Source organism: Phasianus colchicus, chromosome 24 (assembly GCF_987193195.1).
Source record: "Phasianus colchicus chromosome 24, bPhaCol1.hap1.1, whole genome shotgun sequence".
Taxonomy (NCBI): Eukaryota; Metazoa; Chordata; class Aves; order Galliformes; family Phasianidae; genus Phasianus; species Phasianus colchicus.
Window position 1 is genome coordinate 1,842,403 of NC_143459.1, and position 17,007 is coordinate 1,859,409.

The 17,007-nt window shown below is 46.5% G+C and overlaps 1 protein-coding gene across 11 annotated transcripts in view; it reads left to right on the forward strand.

The window, feature by feature from the left end:
- The window catches only part of HIVEP3 (HIVEP zinc finger 3), a 216,248-nt gene extending 213,517 nt beyond the window's left edge, over positions 1 to 2,731 (forward strand). For all 11 annotated transcript variants that reach the window (XM_090124023.1, XM_090124026.1, XM_090124027.1 and 8 more), the window contains one exon: positions 1,209 to 2,731. In XM_090124023.1, coding sequence (XP_089980149.1) covers positions 1,209 to 1,985 — 777 coding nt within the window. In that variant the 3' untranslated portion in view covers positions 1,986 to 2,731. The remainder of the gene's footprint in view (positions 1 to 1,208) is intronic.
- The last annotated feature ends 14,276 nt before the right edge of the window (positions 2,732 to 17,007 follow it).

A 17,007-nucleotide genomic window follows, 5' to 3' on the forward strand; every position in this document is an offset into this window, starting at 1 on the left:
TCACCTTTTTACTTACACTAACTTACCTTTCTGCTCACTGTCCTGCTCCTTTCAGAGCTGTGTTCATCAGATACCCAAACAGACCCCTGTGCTCCCAGCTAGTGTCCTTTGTAGGAATGGTATTCATCATTTAAAAATGATCTTAGCTGGGGCATAAGGCTTTTGTCCAGATCTGTGCATCAGGTCTCCCTGTGTCTGCGCCTCTTCCCAAAGGCTCCTGCTACAGGTCATCTCTCCCCTTAGTTGCTGTTGCACCATGGGGATTTGCTTGGGGTTTCCCAGCATCCCCACAGCAGTTCTGCCAAAACTTTGTGTGGATAAGAGTCATTGAGCAGGCATTGGGGCTGGTAAATGCTGACTAACTCATTGCTACCTTCTGTGGCTCTTGTTTTCTTCCTTTCTCTTTTGCTGCCTTCCTCTGCTGCCTTATCACAGAGATTCAGCTTGCAGGTCAGGCAGTTTTCCATAGCTCCACAAAGGATTCCTCCAGTGTATCCTTAAATCCCATAACCCCATCTTTACAGAAAATTTATTTCATTTTCTGTTGCTTCCTCTTCCTGGGAGTCCTGTCTAGGGGCTTAGTTATAACCTCATCACTAATTAATCCATTTCTGTTTAGCCACATATCTCTCCATGATGTACATTAGGAAACTATGTGAAGCACCGGTTGGAGAAAAAGGAAAAGGTAAATTGGTAGGGTGCTAACCTTGATTTGTGCAGACCACACCATGAGGGCGGTGGTGGGGACCTTTGATGGGAATGCTTTGTGCCAGACCAGAGTTAATGTTCTCAGTGCAAAATATCCTTGCAATTAGCAGCTGTGAGGATGTAACACTGTTTTAAGGAAATACATGAAAAATTGATAACAATGGTTTGGGCACTGAGGTAATCCATGTACTGATGGAATGCAAGGATGCAGAGAGTGTTAACATCTTCTGGTGGGATTGTGGAGGTGACTGATAATGACTGAACTCCTGGGCATGTGCCCCAACAGGCTGTGTGCCCGCTTGTACAGGCAAACACTGTGGGTTGTCTTGCTCCTTACCTTAAGGGTTTGGGAGCCCAAGCCATCCTGGATTGATTGATCTCTCACCAAATTAGAATAAAAAGTGCACAAAATCAATCCTTATAATGAGCATTAATGATGCTAGTGCCGTACCTTATGCGTTGCTCTGATTCGGCCGTTTCTTTTTCCCCATTTGGTGCAGAAGATAGAACCCAGGAGCCCACCACGCTCACCCGGCACCATGCAGCCCATCTGCTTCAGACCCTTGCAGGCACCTCACGAACTTCACACCCACAGCCGAGGAGAAGAGAATGTCTTCAGCCACCTCCCACTGCACTCGCAGCAGCTCGCAAGGACCCCGTACCCCATGATTCCCATCGGGGGCATCCAGATGGTCCAGGCCAGGCCAAGCACCCATCCCAGCCTGGTGCCCAGCTCCGTAATGTCCCTGCCAGGGGGACACTTTTCACCTGGTGGCAGTAGCTTTGAGGAGCCATGGGTGCCACGGGAACCTTCATCTGCATCTGTCTCCCCGGTGGCAAAAATTTCCAAATACGCGCTGTCCCCAGAGCCTACAAGCAGCGAGTGCTTGGAGGAGAAAATGAGGACTAGTGAGCTTAAGCAAAAGCCAGACCCGGAGGAATACAGGGTAAAAGTGTTTGCTGAGCCCAGCCCTGCGGAGCAACCGGGCCGCTCGGCATCCCCAGCCAACCCCAGCACCACCCGCCAACCCTCTCCAAAGCCTTCGACGAGCGGGGACGACCCCTTGACTAACCCGGGCGAGAAGCAATGTGGCAGCTCGAGCAGCCCTTTGGAATCACCACACTGCACTTTCACCTCCGAGCTCCCATCCCCGCCGCCGCCCCGCAGCCCACAGCCCTCCGGAGAGCCCCGCAGAGCCCCCAGGAGTCCCCATGCAGAGCCCACAGGCGTAGGTCACGCTCAGACAGAGGCGGGCGACAGCACGGGCAGTGCTTAAGCCCCTGCCATCTGTTCCACCTTTAGGCTTCCTATGTAAAATCAACAGACATTTTCAACACTATTTCCTTTAGTATAATCATCGCTATACGAAGCACTCTAGTGAATGACCAAACCCATGGAAGTTTCCTGGTTTTCTTTGTCCTGGTCTGGTATTATCTCCACATGTATGCAGTTACTTGTGCCTTTTTCTATACCTTTTGTTGCTTGAAATGTACAAAAATGTTTGAGGCTGTGAATATTTTTTTAGAGTTTTTTGGAAAGGGGTTTGTTAGACCTTGTCTTTTTTGCCATTGAGGTGTGCGTTCTTATGGGCCTGAGAGATGCAGAAAGGAAAGGGTTAAGCATTTTAAGAGGAAGAAGATGCACTGAAAACAAAAACAAAGAAAAGAAAAACTTTTTTTTTTTTTTAATATTGATTCAATGATTAAAAAGAAAACCAAACCCTCACTCCTGTGTACAGAAGTTTATGATTCGTATTTATTACATGCTTTATTTAATTCTCGCAAAGTGCTTGTTGGTTTTTTTTCCTTGCATCCCTCTGATTGCCTATGGTTGTGCTTTAAACACTTGAGACTGCTTTACATTTGAGAAACGTGTTTACCCTGAACTTGTAAATGAAGCTAGCACTTCCTCAAGGAGGGGGAGGCTGTTCACAGCGAGAGAAATTGTCGCTCCAGGAGAAAAGCTCATCGTGAACATCTCTCCCTCCTGCAGAACATCAAAGCACTTTTTTTTTTTTATTATTCAAAAAAAAAAAAAAAAAAAAAAAAAAAAAAGGGACACACAAAAAGATATAAATTCTTCTTCAAAGATTTACCTGCAAGAAGGTAGGAATGTATCGAATGTAGCCCAGTGCTGGGCTTCATCCCTCCATCCCCATCGCTGTGCCCGGAGCCCTCTCCATGGTCCTGGAGCCCTTCTACCCCTGGCTCTGAGGGAGGCTCTCACCCCGCTGCCATTTCTCCTCCCTGGTTTTTAGGTGGTGGATGAGCTGCTCCATCCCATCCCATGGGTTTGCTCCTTGAGCTTTAGGGATGCTGGAGGAGACGGTGCTCTGCTTGATGACTCCGTGCTCTGTTTTCTTTGTATTTATTTATTTAAGCAGAACATCGCCACGTCGCCCTCATTGAGCAGACGGGCTCTTGTGGGGTGTTTTGGAAGGAGAAGTTACAGCGCTCTGAGTGCTTTGCAGTCAGCGTGTTCTGCATGAACGGTGACTTTTCCAAGAGCAGACTTTCCCCTCTGAGCTCCCGTAGCACAGTATTGGCCCCACTGCCCTCAGATACCAAATACAGAGACCGACGGAGTCGCTCCGTCCATGTGCTTTGAACCATGGCCATTGGGTTTGTGGCTGCCCCAGTGGACAGCAGAGGGTTATCAGAAGGTTTTCTGGTCTATGAAATCTGTACAGACCCCTTTTTTTTTTTTTTTTTTTTTTTTTTAAATTTTGACAGCAACTACAACAACAACAACAACAACAACAACAAAAAAAAAAAAAAAAAAGAGAAAGAGAAGATGATATAAATATTTAACCAGTGGTTCAGTTCTATCTTCTTTCAGAGCTGTTCCAGTTTATCGGGTACGTAATACACTTTTTAAAAAAACTAAAAAAAAAAAAAAAAAAAAGAGAAAAACATGAATGAGAACATATTTCCTTGCCAGACTTGATGAGCTATGAACTGTTCCCGTTTTACGGGCAAATACTATAGATTTTTTTAATGATCTGTGACTTTTTTTTTTTTTAATTATTTTTATTTTTCGCTTTTCTTGTAAAGGGAGTTAAGTACAAAAGAAGATATCATGGAAATAGCATTAAGGCTGTGACACTGACCAAAACAATGTCCAGAAAGAACCCATGTCTACTTTAATCAGCACTTTTATTGAGCTCCCCTTCAATCTCCTTGGCCCCAAGCCTGATCCTGCTTTCATATTCACTCAAGTCCCATGGCAGAAGCCAAGGCTGCAAACCCATTTCAGCCCAGTGCCTCTGCTCAATGGAACCTTAGGCACCAGCTTCAATCCCTCCCGCCCATTGGAACAACACTGAAGTGTGATGACTCCCCCATGTGCATCCCTGGCCCTAACCCTTCCCCAAATTCAGCACTGGGTTCAGATTTCCTGGTTTTTGCCACCTTTTTCTGCCTTGTCACACTCTTAACATTATTCCAAGGTAGCTTTTTGTATTTAATTTTTTAAAAAATATATATACATATATATATATATATATATAGCAACTGTACATAAAGAAAAACAATGCAGCAGTTGTGCACTCAGCATCCTGGTTTCATTTGGTGCATTTGACATGAGCTTTGGGCTAGATCAAATTTGCTCAGCTTTCTGTAATTGTATTTTAATCCTTGACCTGTTGGCACTTGGCACGGGTGTGGGTTTTTTCTTCCTTCTGTCATTCTGAACAGAAAAAAAAAAAAGAAAAACAAAACAAAACCTAACAAAATCCAGAAACCCCTCAGCGCATTGTTGTTGTTGTATTTTTTTGTTGTTTTGTTTTGTTGGTGTTTTTTTTTATTTTTTTTTATGATGATGACGACTTTTTTTAAAGCTTTTCCAGAAGCTCCAGATGAGCTCTGCATCCCAGCTGCAGAGCATCCCAGCTGCCTTTGGCTAAAAAAACCAGGGTGAGGAGGTGCAGGGGCTGTGCAGCAGCGATGCTCCATGGCTTGTGCCCTGCAGCCACAGAGCGGGTGCATGTGGGGACAGCCAAAAACTCAGGGGCAAGGTGAACAATCTCAGCCTGGTCCTGCTGCCCAGCGGGCACGGTGGGGAGGCTCTGGCTGGGGTGACATGGTGCTTCATGCGATACCTAACGGGCGCAATATGGCCTATTGTAGGCAAAAAGAATAATAATAATAATAATTAAAAAAAAAATTAAAAAAAAAAAATTGATATTTAAGGGCTACTAATCCCGCTGACAGCTCAGAGCTCTGCGGGAAGGGCACCAGCATCTCCGCCTGTGGGCAGGGCAGCATCCCAGAGCTGTCCCATCACAATGGGGGGACTCTGAGCGCTCTGGGTGCCCCCAGCGCCTCGCACTCATGTGTGTTGGCACTGCACTGCACCTTATTGCAGGTCTGGAGCCCCCTGTTCCTGCTAATTCCTACCTGGAGCACCTGCTGTCCCTGCTGGCTATTTCCTACCGCTGGCTTCTTGCTGGGTGAAAGCTTTTTGCACGCCACACTTTTTCACCTCACTCTGGGTGTCCACTCTGTCTGCCAAATGGCGATGAGAAATTCAGATTTGCTTTCTGATGGGTGAGTTGGTTTCTGTGCAGGCACTTTGCAGAGGCAGGGAGCAGCACTATTTCTAAGAGAATGTATTAGTCACGCAAATAGGCAAATGAAAAACCAAAGCTCAACCCTTGCTTTCCATCAGCAGGTGGAAATAAGCCCTCCTGCTTTCCATCTGACAGAGCTCCTTAGTGCACAGCCAGCTGTCCCCCTGCCCCTGAGTGCGTTGCTCAATGGCAAACGGTTGGTCTTGCATCCAAAACATGATTTTGCAAGAAGGTCTTGTCCCATAGTCTTACGTAACTTCTTGAGGCCATTTTGTTGAGTATCCAGAGTCAGCGGAGCACTCCTACGTGGACTTGTGCTGAAGCACTCCACAAATTCCCGTCATGTCCTTTTGCTCATAGCTCAGCCTGAGTTCTGCTGCTTCTGTCAAGGTCACAGCAATTTGCAGGATGTAGGGTCCCCCTGAATGGCCCCATCTTTGGAGGCAGCTTTCTGCCACCTCTGATTACTCACAAGTTGTTGGCTGGGCACCCAGGGACTGCAGCAAGAAACCCTTTTGTTTGTGATGGTGTGGCCATGACTTTACGGTGCATGGCTGGGGAATGCATTTCAACACTTTCTTCTTAAGGGTGTCCATGAGGTCTCACTGCTGGTGGTGACAAATGCACCCTCTGTCCCCATCTCTGTGTTCATTGGGCTCCATCGGTTGGGTTTCCCTGAAGCCAGCACTCATTTCTACCTGGTTTTTGTTTCCAACCCACAAAAACAGCACCTGAACAAGCAATATACGTGGTGACGTTGAAATCAATACAGTTATTCCATGCAAAATCCTAAAGAATTTGATCTAGCCCCATTCTGTGTTCTTGCAGTATCACTGCTTATGTGGGTTCATCATGTGCTTCTCTTTTTTTCCTTTTTTCTCCCCCCGTATTTCCACCTCTTGCACAGTATTTACAAATAAAACCATATTGTAAATTATTTACAAAAATAAAAAAAATTAAAAAAATAAAAAAATAAAAAAAAATCAGTCCTGATGGCATAAGACCAATCTGTTTTCATTACTGAGATATGATGGCACTTACGATCACTTTAGTAAATGTAATGTAAAAATAATAATAATAATAATAATGTGTACGCAAATTTAATATACATGGTCTCATGTAAGATAAATATTTGCCTTTTTTTCTAAAAGGTGTATGTATTCTGTAAGTGGAATAGTCTGTAGAAAGTTTCTATATGTTCTTAAAATGGCAATACATTCCAAAAAGGTACTGTAAATATGTACAGCCTACAATGTAATTTGGTAGTTTTGCCTGTCAGTTTATTTTAACTCCAGTTTCTACACTTGCATCTTGCAATGTCTGTATGGTTATATCAGTGCAAAAAAAAAAAAAAAAAATGCAGGTAAAAGCACAGTCTGATGTATGAAAAAGGAAAAAAAAAAAAAGATAAGAAAAACAAAAACAACAAAAAAAAACAAAAAACGACAAAAAAAGATAAAAAGAAGAAGAAAAAATACTCAGTATTTGATGTTTGTGACTCTTATTGTAAATGACATCTGTACTGTGAATGAGAAGTTTTTACAAGTATAATATTGCCTTTACTACAGCTCAGATTGTCTGCTCAGTCTGAGCATATTTTTAAAAAAATAGCATGTTGGAATAAATTTTTAAATCCCAACATATTACTGTTTGCATGGCTGGTAGTCTTTCATTTCCATCTTATTTATCACAGTCTGAGACTTGGGTTGGAAGATGACAGAGGCAAATTCGGATACCCAATTAAGTTGCAAACCCCCATCCCCACTGCACTGGGTGGTGTCCCATCCAAAATGCCACACGGGCACTGCTGACATTTCCTAGAATCATAGCATCACAGGGTTGGAAATTTCCCTGCAGCAGTGATGCAAGGGATGCTCTGCAGGGCTGGATCCAACTTAGCACACCGATGGGAGACCACAATGGAACGCAGCGCTGGGTTGGGGCTTTTAAGTGATGCCCCCAATCCTGGATGTCCTTTTGCCACCTCTTTACTGCATCCTCACCAGGTTAAACATGTTGAGGATCTGATGCAGCCATCCCTGCCTCAGCTCCAGTTGGGGGATGAGGGGAGGCTCTGTGCAGGGCTGAGGCTCCAGTGCTGCTCTTGAAGTGAGCGTGGACATTAAAGAAAAAAAAAGAGAGAGAAAGAAGGAGGGGGAAAAAATAGAAAAAGGTAAAAAAAAAAAAAAGAAAAGCCTTGATTTCCCCCTGCTAATTGTCCTCCCGAGGAAGCAGGCTGCCTTCAGCCCATCCGTTCCCTTTCTGCTCCAGCAAACCCTTCTCACCGTGCAGCTTCACCCCGTCACCTCCTGCACTGTGCTCAGCCTTTGATGGACGGCTGCAGATAAGTTCAGGGACTGAAGCAGGGGGGAGCCTTTGCAAAATAGGTCAAGGATGGCGAACTCTATCTGATTTCTAGCTGTGACCGTGCAGCTGGGACTGCATCAGCCAGAGGAACCAGCTGCTCCATGTCCAAACATCAGATCTGCACAGCACTGGGTGACAACTCCCCAGGGGTTCTCCCATGCTGGAAGGGCTGAGCGAGGTATGGGAGCTGTGTGCTGAGCTCTGGGTGCTGAATGTTGGCAGCTGAGCTCTCTGTGTTGCTCTCTGCATCCCTCGTGCCCAGCGCTCCCTGCTCCAAGGCTGTGCAAGGTGCGGTAGGTGTGGATCCACCATTTTCAGCCCGTGCATCCAAAGAGCCCCAGTGGGCTCAGGGAAAGGTGTGAGAGTCATGGCCTGGGGAGGATCAATCCTTTATGGCCCAAATAACACTTTGTATTGTCCTTAATGGCAGCAGAAGGCAAGAAGTTCTGGCGGACGGCTGCAGGCAGGTGACGTTTGTTCCAGATGTGCTGCCAGCCCCTCCATGTGTGCTTCAGCAACTCAATAGAGGAATTTTTCCTTAAGAAAAAAAAAAAAAATTCTCCAGTTCTTAAAAAGAGAGTCCTTAATGGCAGACAGAGCTGCCTGCAGAACGTGGCTAATCTCGCATGCCTGGATCCACTTTGGTTTACACAAATCTCCAGTGGCTCCAATGCATCAGATATCCCAAGAAATTCCTTCTCCTTTTGTTTTCAAGACACAGAAAGCAGACTTTTCCTCCCCTGTGAAGCCAAATGTGGCTTCAAAATATGAGACGCAGTTCCCCATCGCTGTGTGAAGGGTGGGACAAAGCTCTAGAAATCACTGCTTCTCTCTGGGAGCCTAAAATTTCTTAAGTTCTTCCAAAATACCAAAGCCCTACAGGGAAGCTCTTTCCTACTTCTGAGGTTCAGCCTCAGAAGCTTGATTTGAGAACCTAAAAAATATTAGAATCATAGAACTGTTAAGTTCGGATAAGACCTCCAGGATTGCCAGGTCCAACCATTGACCCATCACCACTATGCCCACTAAACCACGTACCATTAAACCATTAATTCTTGTTATAACTGGACCTTTCTGTGCATTACATACAAGCACTTTCGGGAGCCTGATCCTTGACATCTCTTGGCTGAAGGAGGTGGAGTACCATGCAAGGTGCTGGATTTTGCAGCACCATGTTGGAAGATGTGGGTCAGCATCAATCATTGGAAGAGCTGATGACTTTGTGTAGAGAGGGGTTGGCTTTAACCAACAAACTACTGACCTCTGTTCAGATGTTCTGCATTTCTTACACAAAAGGGAGCTGGCACTATGGAAGGAGTGACACTAGGGAAAGGCCTGAGGACAGGAACAGCAACAGAGATGGGATGAAGGTGGACACAGACACATGTTCACTAACATCAGTGCAAAGAGTTGTGAATGGTCCCCTGAACAGCTTGAATAGAGCATAGAAAGAGGGGCTGACAGCACTGGCTCTGGTCCTGTAATGGAACTTCTGGACTGAATGCAGCTCACACAAAGCTTATAAAAAATGAATAAGGAGCACATAAACCTCACAGCTTTTGTGCTTTATCTCAGTGTTCTATGTCCCACGCACCTCTGGGTGTAGCAACATCCCCTTGAGTGGCTTCCACCACTTACTGGCCACAGGCTGCCTGAAGGAAGGCTGCCTTTGATATATTGGACATCCCACATTCACTTATTGAGGCTTAGATAGAGGAAAGGATGCTGTAGGGGCAGAGCAACTTAGTGCAAAAGACAAAGCTGTGCTGCAGAGATCAGCTGCAGAGATCAGCCAGGAGACAGCTTGTTACATGTGTGTGCCTGACCCTGAGTGCTGGAAAACGTGGCTGGGGGGAAGCAGCCCCTACTCCTCTGCATGGAGGGTTCACAAGGAGGGTGTTGTGCTGGAGGGGCTGTCATGGGCTGATGCTGGTTGTTATGACAACAGGAGGAGACTGCTGTGTGCAGAGTGGAAAAGGGGAGGGAGGGGAAGGTGGTGGAGGAGAGAGTCTGTAAGGGGTCAGTCATGGGGCTGGCAGGCAAGGTGTGAGGATGGGGGATGCCCTGGGGATGGGAGCATTGGGAGGGGCTGGGCTTTGCACCCAGTTCCTTTGCACTGCCTGCAGGGCATGCATGCAGCGCTGCGTGCCAGCAGCCAAAACTTTGCTGGCATCACACATACAGCTATTGGGACCCACACGATGGGTACGACCTGGGAAAATCATACTCAGTGCAACAGCCCCTGCTGATGATTGCTGCAGATCTGTCCTGGGGAGTGCTGGCAGGCAAAGCATGACTTCATTCTCCTTGCTGATATTTCTTGGATCGTTAGCAAGGCAAATAAAAAAATCACCTAATAACAAAGTTTGCGTCCAGCTGGAGCCATCATTGCCCCCTCAGAGCCTAAAATGGGGTTGACATAAAATCAAGGAAGGCAGGAAGCCGCAGGGGTAAGCCCAGAGCGTTAGCTCGTGCTTTTCAGTTTAATCAGGTGTGTTCTTTGTAAATCCACAGCTCCTGAACACACATGATTAAGTGAAAGCTTTGGCTTGCATCATCAGAAAGATGCAAACAACTGTATCCTCTGGTTTATGGAGGAAAACTTGGCACTACAACCTCTGTGCTTGCCAAGAGGGGATCAAGACATGACATCCATGGCTCTGTCGCTGCCTTCCTGTGAGCCCCTTGGTGGTGTGGCCCTGATTTCTCCTGATATCACCCACTCAAAGGCATCAAGACCAGACTGGATGAAGTCAGAGCAACTGGGGCTGACCCTGCTGCTGATCCTGCCCTCTGCTCCTTCCCAATCTAAGTGCCTCTATCAGTGTGCACATCAGTGTGGGATGAATCAGGGATCTGGTGATGCACAGAAGCTTTAAACATCATCAAAGATCTGTGAGATGAATCAGCTTCAACCTTTCTTGAATTACAGATCAGCTATAGAAGGAACGTGGTTTCAGCAGGAGCTGGCTGTGGATGAGACCATATTCCATGTATTATTTATCTAAGAAGGTCTTCCCCCAGTCTCAGCTGATAGTTGAAAGGCAGCTCAGGCCACAGACATGCCCAGTTGCTTCATTCCTAAAGAAATGAGACGTTCCAGCTGAAATATCTGGGTTAGGAGGTGAAATGCTAAACTCCCAGTGAGAGCAGGGTTGGGTTCGTGGTCAGAACTTTTGGTTACAGATCTGGTCCTATAAATGTGTGAGCACTGGGAATTCCCAGGCACACGCACGCCATTGCTGATGCTGGATTCTTTCTGTCCCACAGGGCATTTCAGTTTCAGCTTCAGCTCCTGGAATCATGCTATTAACTGAGAATGTAAATTTTCAATTTAAAAAATATATTCCTAAATATCATGGCTGTAAAAAAAAGCAAGAAATCATGACCCTACAGTTCCTAGTATGAGGCAAATGTGAGCAATGCAAAATACATTATTCTTTTAACCTCATAACTTTGAAGATTCTACTTAGGACTTGTCAGTACTTTGTGTCTAAATACAGCTCCAGTGGAGATCTCAAATTTTAAGATCTCTGTAACACATCAGAATATAAATTTCAGGACCCATGGTTGGGGGTGAGATGTAGAAGATGCACAAGGAAGACAGCATTCAGGATGAACTGGTAAATGGATGGATGGATGGATGTGTGGATGGATGGATGGATGGATGGATGGATGGATGGATGGATGTGTGGATGGATGGATGGATGTGTGGATGGATGGATGTGTGGATGGATGGATGGATGGATGTGTGGATGGATGGATGGATGTGTGGATGGATGGATGGATGGATGGATGGATGGATGGATGGATGGATCGACGGAGATACGAGGGAAAGCTTCTGAAGTGTAGGACCATGTTACTGAACAGAAGGGCTTAACTTCTTTGAGTTAATACACTGCAGAAAGTACTGTCTGATTCTTCCTGGGTACAGACAGAAAAAAAGTTTCCTTACAGCTTATTTTCTACACCTATCTAATTCTTTGGGAACATTTATGCAGTTATCACCTGCTTTCTATCATGTACTCCCTCGATACAATGTCCCTACATAATGGATGTCTTGGGGTTCAGCTTACAACAGTGATGTACCTACTGAAGATGGCTTTGTTCTCTCCCTGAACAGGTATTTATTAGATGACAGGAAACAGGATAACCTGTCCTGTGGTTCTGCTAGAATTGAATGGTTAACTGATACCTTCTACTGCAATCTCACAGACACCATGTTGTCCCATGCCTGAAGCATGTTGCATCACACCCCAATCTACAGCTACATTAGAGGAATTGTGACACTGATTTGAAAATATAGAATATATTGTTGGCACTTTATATCTGCCTTCTGCTTTTCAAAGACCAAACAGCAAATTTCCATACCATCCTTCACCAGAATAAAGACTCCAAATCCCTTCAGGATCAAACCCTACAATTCCCAAATTCTCACGTGGCACCAGGTGCTTTAAATCCTTGTCTCACAACCAAGCAAGCATCATGAGATCCACACGCTGCTCACAGCACAAAAAAGTAATGGCTATTGCTAACAGCAAACCTATCAGCCTGGTGCTTTTATATATCTGACTGGAGACCTAATAAGCACCAAATTGGTGTGTGATTTAATGAGTCAAACTTCAAAGCTGCTGTTTCAACACCTAATTCACTCATCTGGACTAATAACCGAAATGGGTGGCATTTTTTTTCTTTTTCCTTCTGTCAATTTATTATTTACCCAGTTGTTTTACAGCTCCTAATTTAATAAGTGCAATAACCTGGGGTGCTGCTTCAGGAAGGAGGAGAAGCTGAGAAATCCAGCAGTCTCTCCTATGAACAGCTTTGGTGGACATCAGAGCTCCCATTATAACATTTTATGCCTTTTGTGCCATTGGCAAGGAAGAGATTTTGAGCTCTGAGCATCATCAGACAGCCTCAATTTCCAAAATGTGCCATCAAGCTGCTGTAATAGATTGGCAGCGCTGGTTCTCCTGTGGCTTTGTATCAGCAGTGCTGGCCAGTGGCAATGTTCTGCTCCTCTGGACCAGGATGGCAAAGTGCATCCTGTCTGAGCAGTATGGCTCATTTTTGGGGTCTCTTCTCTCTGCCTCCAGAGATGACTCCAAGCTGCTGTTTTCAATAACCACGGTCCTTCCCCTTCTTCACTTCTCAATGCTGGGTTTCAGAGCACTTTTGCAGGCATTAAAGAGCTGTTCCCCAGAACCCCAGAGGCTGCAGCTAAACCGAGCTTGCTCTGCAACATTTCTACTGTTGCTGTGATACCAGCAAGAGCTCACACCAGCCTTTTTGTTACAGCCTAAAGTAACTCAGAGGATAGGTCATTCCACAAATAAAGAGCCCAGCCAGGGATGTTACTGTTAGCCCCTAGCAGAACAAGGGATGCTGCTTGGGATTCATCAGCCCTTTCAGCGAACATCCTCCTTTTCTGCACTACCCTCCTGACCTGCTTTCATTCATCCTTTGGACACTGGCTGTGCTCCGTGCAGAAGTGCAGTGCTGGAAGTATTAGGGTGTTTTGTAGCCCGTCTGTTGATCAGGCAGATCCACAGATGGGGAAAATCCTAATAAACCTGCAGTGTGTTCCCTTGCTACTAATTAACTTTTGATCCATTTTCTTCTGGTTTTAAGTGGGAAAATAGACTCAAAAGTAGCTTGTGCTCTGAAGGGCCACATTCCTGCCCCTGAGCTATTTCCAAAAGGCTGCTGTGAGAGCATCCAAAGCAAAATCCCTGCTCCATTTTCCTGACTGCAAAGCACAATGAAAAGGGGCTGCGTTTCCCATTTCAGACTGCTGCTAATTGAAGCCAGTAAAAATCACAGCCAGTCTTGATTCTTGAGGCAGGCAAGCAGGGACCTACCTGGGCTCATGCCAGGCAACAGAGTGAACATTGCTGCTCCTGGGGAGCACTGAGGGGCCACTGGAGGAAAGAACAGCTTCAGTGACAACCCCCCCTGTACCCCTTAATGATGAGATGAAGGGAAGAGGTATTCAGAATCCTGTAGGGACATCTACATCAGCACAGGTGGGTGTGCAGGGCTGGGCTGCTGGAGTTGTGCCTGCATGGGGAAAGCAGCACAGCCCATAGAAGGTCCAACAGCCTGTGCTTGGGCATACAGCACGTGCTGCAGGTCTGTCCATGGCCTTGCTGCACCAGTCTTGAGCTGTTTTTATGCCAGAGATACCTGAAAGCCAGTGCATGCAGTCTGAATGTCCTGAGCATGGTGGGAGGCAATGAGTTGTACGCTGCACAATGAGACCAGCGACCACAAGTGGTGCTTTGTAAACCCAGAGCATGCTGAAATCTCCCCAGCCCTGGCCCACAGCTGGTGCCAGCACCCTGCTTTGCTCATGAGACTGTGATCCAGTCAGTCGTAAACAGCTTTCATTCTCCTCCTTGCTTCAGCAAAGATGACCACAGCCCTCCCCAGTCACCCTCTATGGCTGCTTCCCCCCTAACTGCAAGTTGCATGCCCTAGCAGCTCTTCAAAGAAGCATCACTTTGCAGTCAGCCCCACTTTGCCACCAGCTCTGCATGCAGAACAGTCAAAATCAAACCAGATTGGCATCTTCCAGTGCCACCAGTGTCCTTGTGGTGCTGGACATATTCGCCCTTGTTTCTTCAGCAAGATGATCGTGACAGAGTCATTGTCATCCTGGGGCTGGATGCTGCAGGGCACAGCCATTTGGGTGGGTTTGCAGCTCGTGCAGAGGTGGCTGCGTTCACCCTCTGGCCTCTGTCTGATGGTCTTACAGCGGTGATAAGAGGGGATCAGATTGCTGGCAGATGGTATTAAAATGAGCTTGCAGGGATGGAACAAGAGAAGATTGGATTAGTGCTGGTGTGGATGCCTGTGCCAATGACTGCTGGAGCGCAGCCCCGCTCCTCAGAGCCCCACACCAGGCAGGTGTTATCGGCAAAGATTTTTCTTTAAGAGAAATTAATGATTTTTCTTGAGCACTCTTGTGTCTTTAATTAAATTGCCTCAGGAAGCTGTCAGTCAAGCAGTGGAAGTTACAACCCTGCTGTCAAGCAGATTTTCGGTCAGATGAGTGTTTTGTGCTCGTGATGCTCATGAAGGAGTTAGAATCTCCATTACCACTCATGGGAGCAGAGCTGCCCTGAGGCATCCCCATGCAGCACCCTGGAGAACAAAAGATTCTCCCGAGCCCAGCTTCCCCCGCAGACAGCCCTGTGCCAAGCAGGCACTGGTTTGGGGCCAGAGGGAAGAAAGGACCAGGTTTGCCTGGATTTGCCTCTAACCCAAGCAGCAGGCTTCCCTAGCCAGGTCTGATTGTCTGCCTTTGCTCACAGTCCTGGCACTGTGCTATGGAGTGAACTGGGAAGCCCACAGACTCTCTCTTCACTGATGCTGATACAGCCCTAATGCAAAACTGGATTTTTTTCCATCTCCCTTTATTCCACAAGCAATGCCATGCTGTGCCCAGTCTGGTCCTCCTCTGGCCAAGTGCTCCATGTGGGTCATCAGAGCTGGGGGCTGGCTGGGATCCCACGTCCAGGGGGGCAGGACGGGGCAGATGGGGACAGTGGCAAGCCAGGAGAGGTTGGCTGGGACAAGTCCTCCTTGAGAAAGTCCCTCTTTGTCCTCTTTCTGCACTACAGCCACATCTGGTCACTCTTCAGCAAACTCCTTTTTTGCCTAGAGGCACTGCACCATCAGCTGTGTAATGGGAACAATATTCCCAAAAATATGGATGCAGACAGGCACGCCGTGACGCCAAGCTGGAGGCAGGCACAAGACCTGGCACCAAGCAGGGATGCTCAGGTGGGTGCTGCACCAGCTCCAGCCATTGCATCAGCTCTGCGGCAAGCTGCCACCAGCACATCTCCTGTTGGGATGTGAATTATGCATGTCCACCGAGTGCCATCTAGTGGGATTTTATTTTATCATCCGTATTTCCTTCTATTTTTAAGGAAAAAAGAAACCAGCCAACCAGCAACGAGCCAGCGTTGTGCATGGGCTCGAAGCATGAGTGCGTGAGAGTGTCTGAGAGTGAGAGAACAAACTAATTAATGCAAATTGTCTGTATCACACGTTCTCACTGCAGCTCCTTTCCAATTGTTTTTGTGCATCTCCCTTCCTTGCACCATGCCTGCATTATTTCTGGCATGTTATAGATCTTGATTTAGAAAGGAAGATCCACAAGGAAAATATTTCATATTTATACTTTGCTTTTAAAGGGCCAGGTAAGTCAGTGGTACTACAGGGTGACTGAGCACTGTACGATGAAGAAAGACCCTACATAATTGGCAATACTGTTCCTGATTGTATTAGTGCCTATATATGTGCATCTCTGTGTGCCTGACTCAGAGAAAGTGTGTGTTATTCTGCCTAATCAAGAAGTGTGAATTCAAGAAGTGAGTCTATCAAAAGCCATAATTGAACCCAAATTCATATTATCTTTTAAAATAAAGTGAGACATCTATTAAAGATGGAATTATCAGAACATGTGACCACTATGTGGGCACAGTGAGTCTCTGTCAGGGTGGTGGTCCAGGATAGCATTACTCATATTTTACTCACTCCCTACTCATATCTCCACCTGCAATTACTTATCTGAGAAAGAGCTGAGGAGATGATGATGCAAAATGGTAACTAGCTGGGTATCCCCATGGTGTTATTTGCACACTCATCAACAGGATATCCAAAAAAGGCTTCATCATCACTGTGGCCAGGAATGCTGCCTGCAAACATCAGACCCAACCCAGGTAATGCTTTGGAGGGTTGACCCAGGACAACAAGAGCAATCTCCTCTGTGACCCTTCATTGTTCTTCCTCCTACACAGGATGGCCCCTCACAAGAAAGAAATAGAAGGGCTTCATTGAATCCTGAACACAGTTGGAGGTTTGGATCACCAGCTGGGATCGTTGGGCATGGAAACACTGAGCTTGGCTCTGGCTTTCTGCTCTGTACTTTTGGCTGTTAGCCTTCTCTCTTATTTGCTGCCATTCATTCTCAGATAGTCCTGGTGCCTGGAGGAGCCCCGCTGCGACAAGTTTCTGTGTTTATTCTCTTGAGCATCCCGTGGCTCCAGTTAGGCAATTCCTGCTCATACTTCTCTTAAAGAGGAAGAAAAGAGCAGTTGTTTATCTTATTCACCTTTTCAGTGAGGCTGATGATAGTGATACCATGGACTGATGCAAATAGGACAACTCATTGCCTCCCACCATGCTCAGGACATTCAGGCTGCACGCGCTGGCTTTCAGGTATCTCTGGCACAGACACAGCTCAGGGCTGGTGCAGCAAGGCATAGCAAGGAGCACAGCCATATGCTGCATGTGTGAGTCGCCTGCAGCCTTCACTGCTGTTGCTCCAGGACTCGCCAGCAGTGTTAAA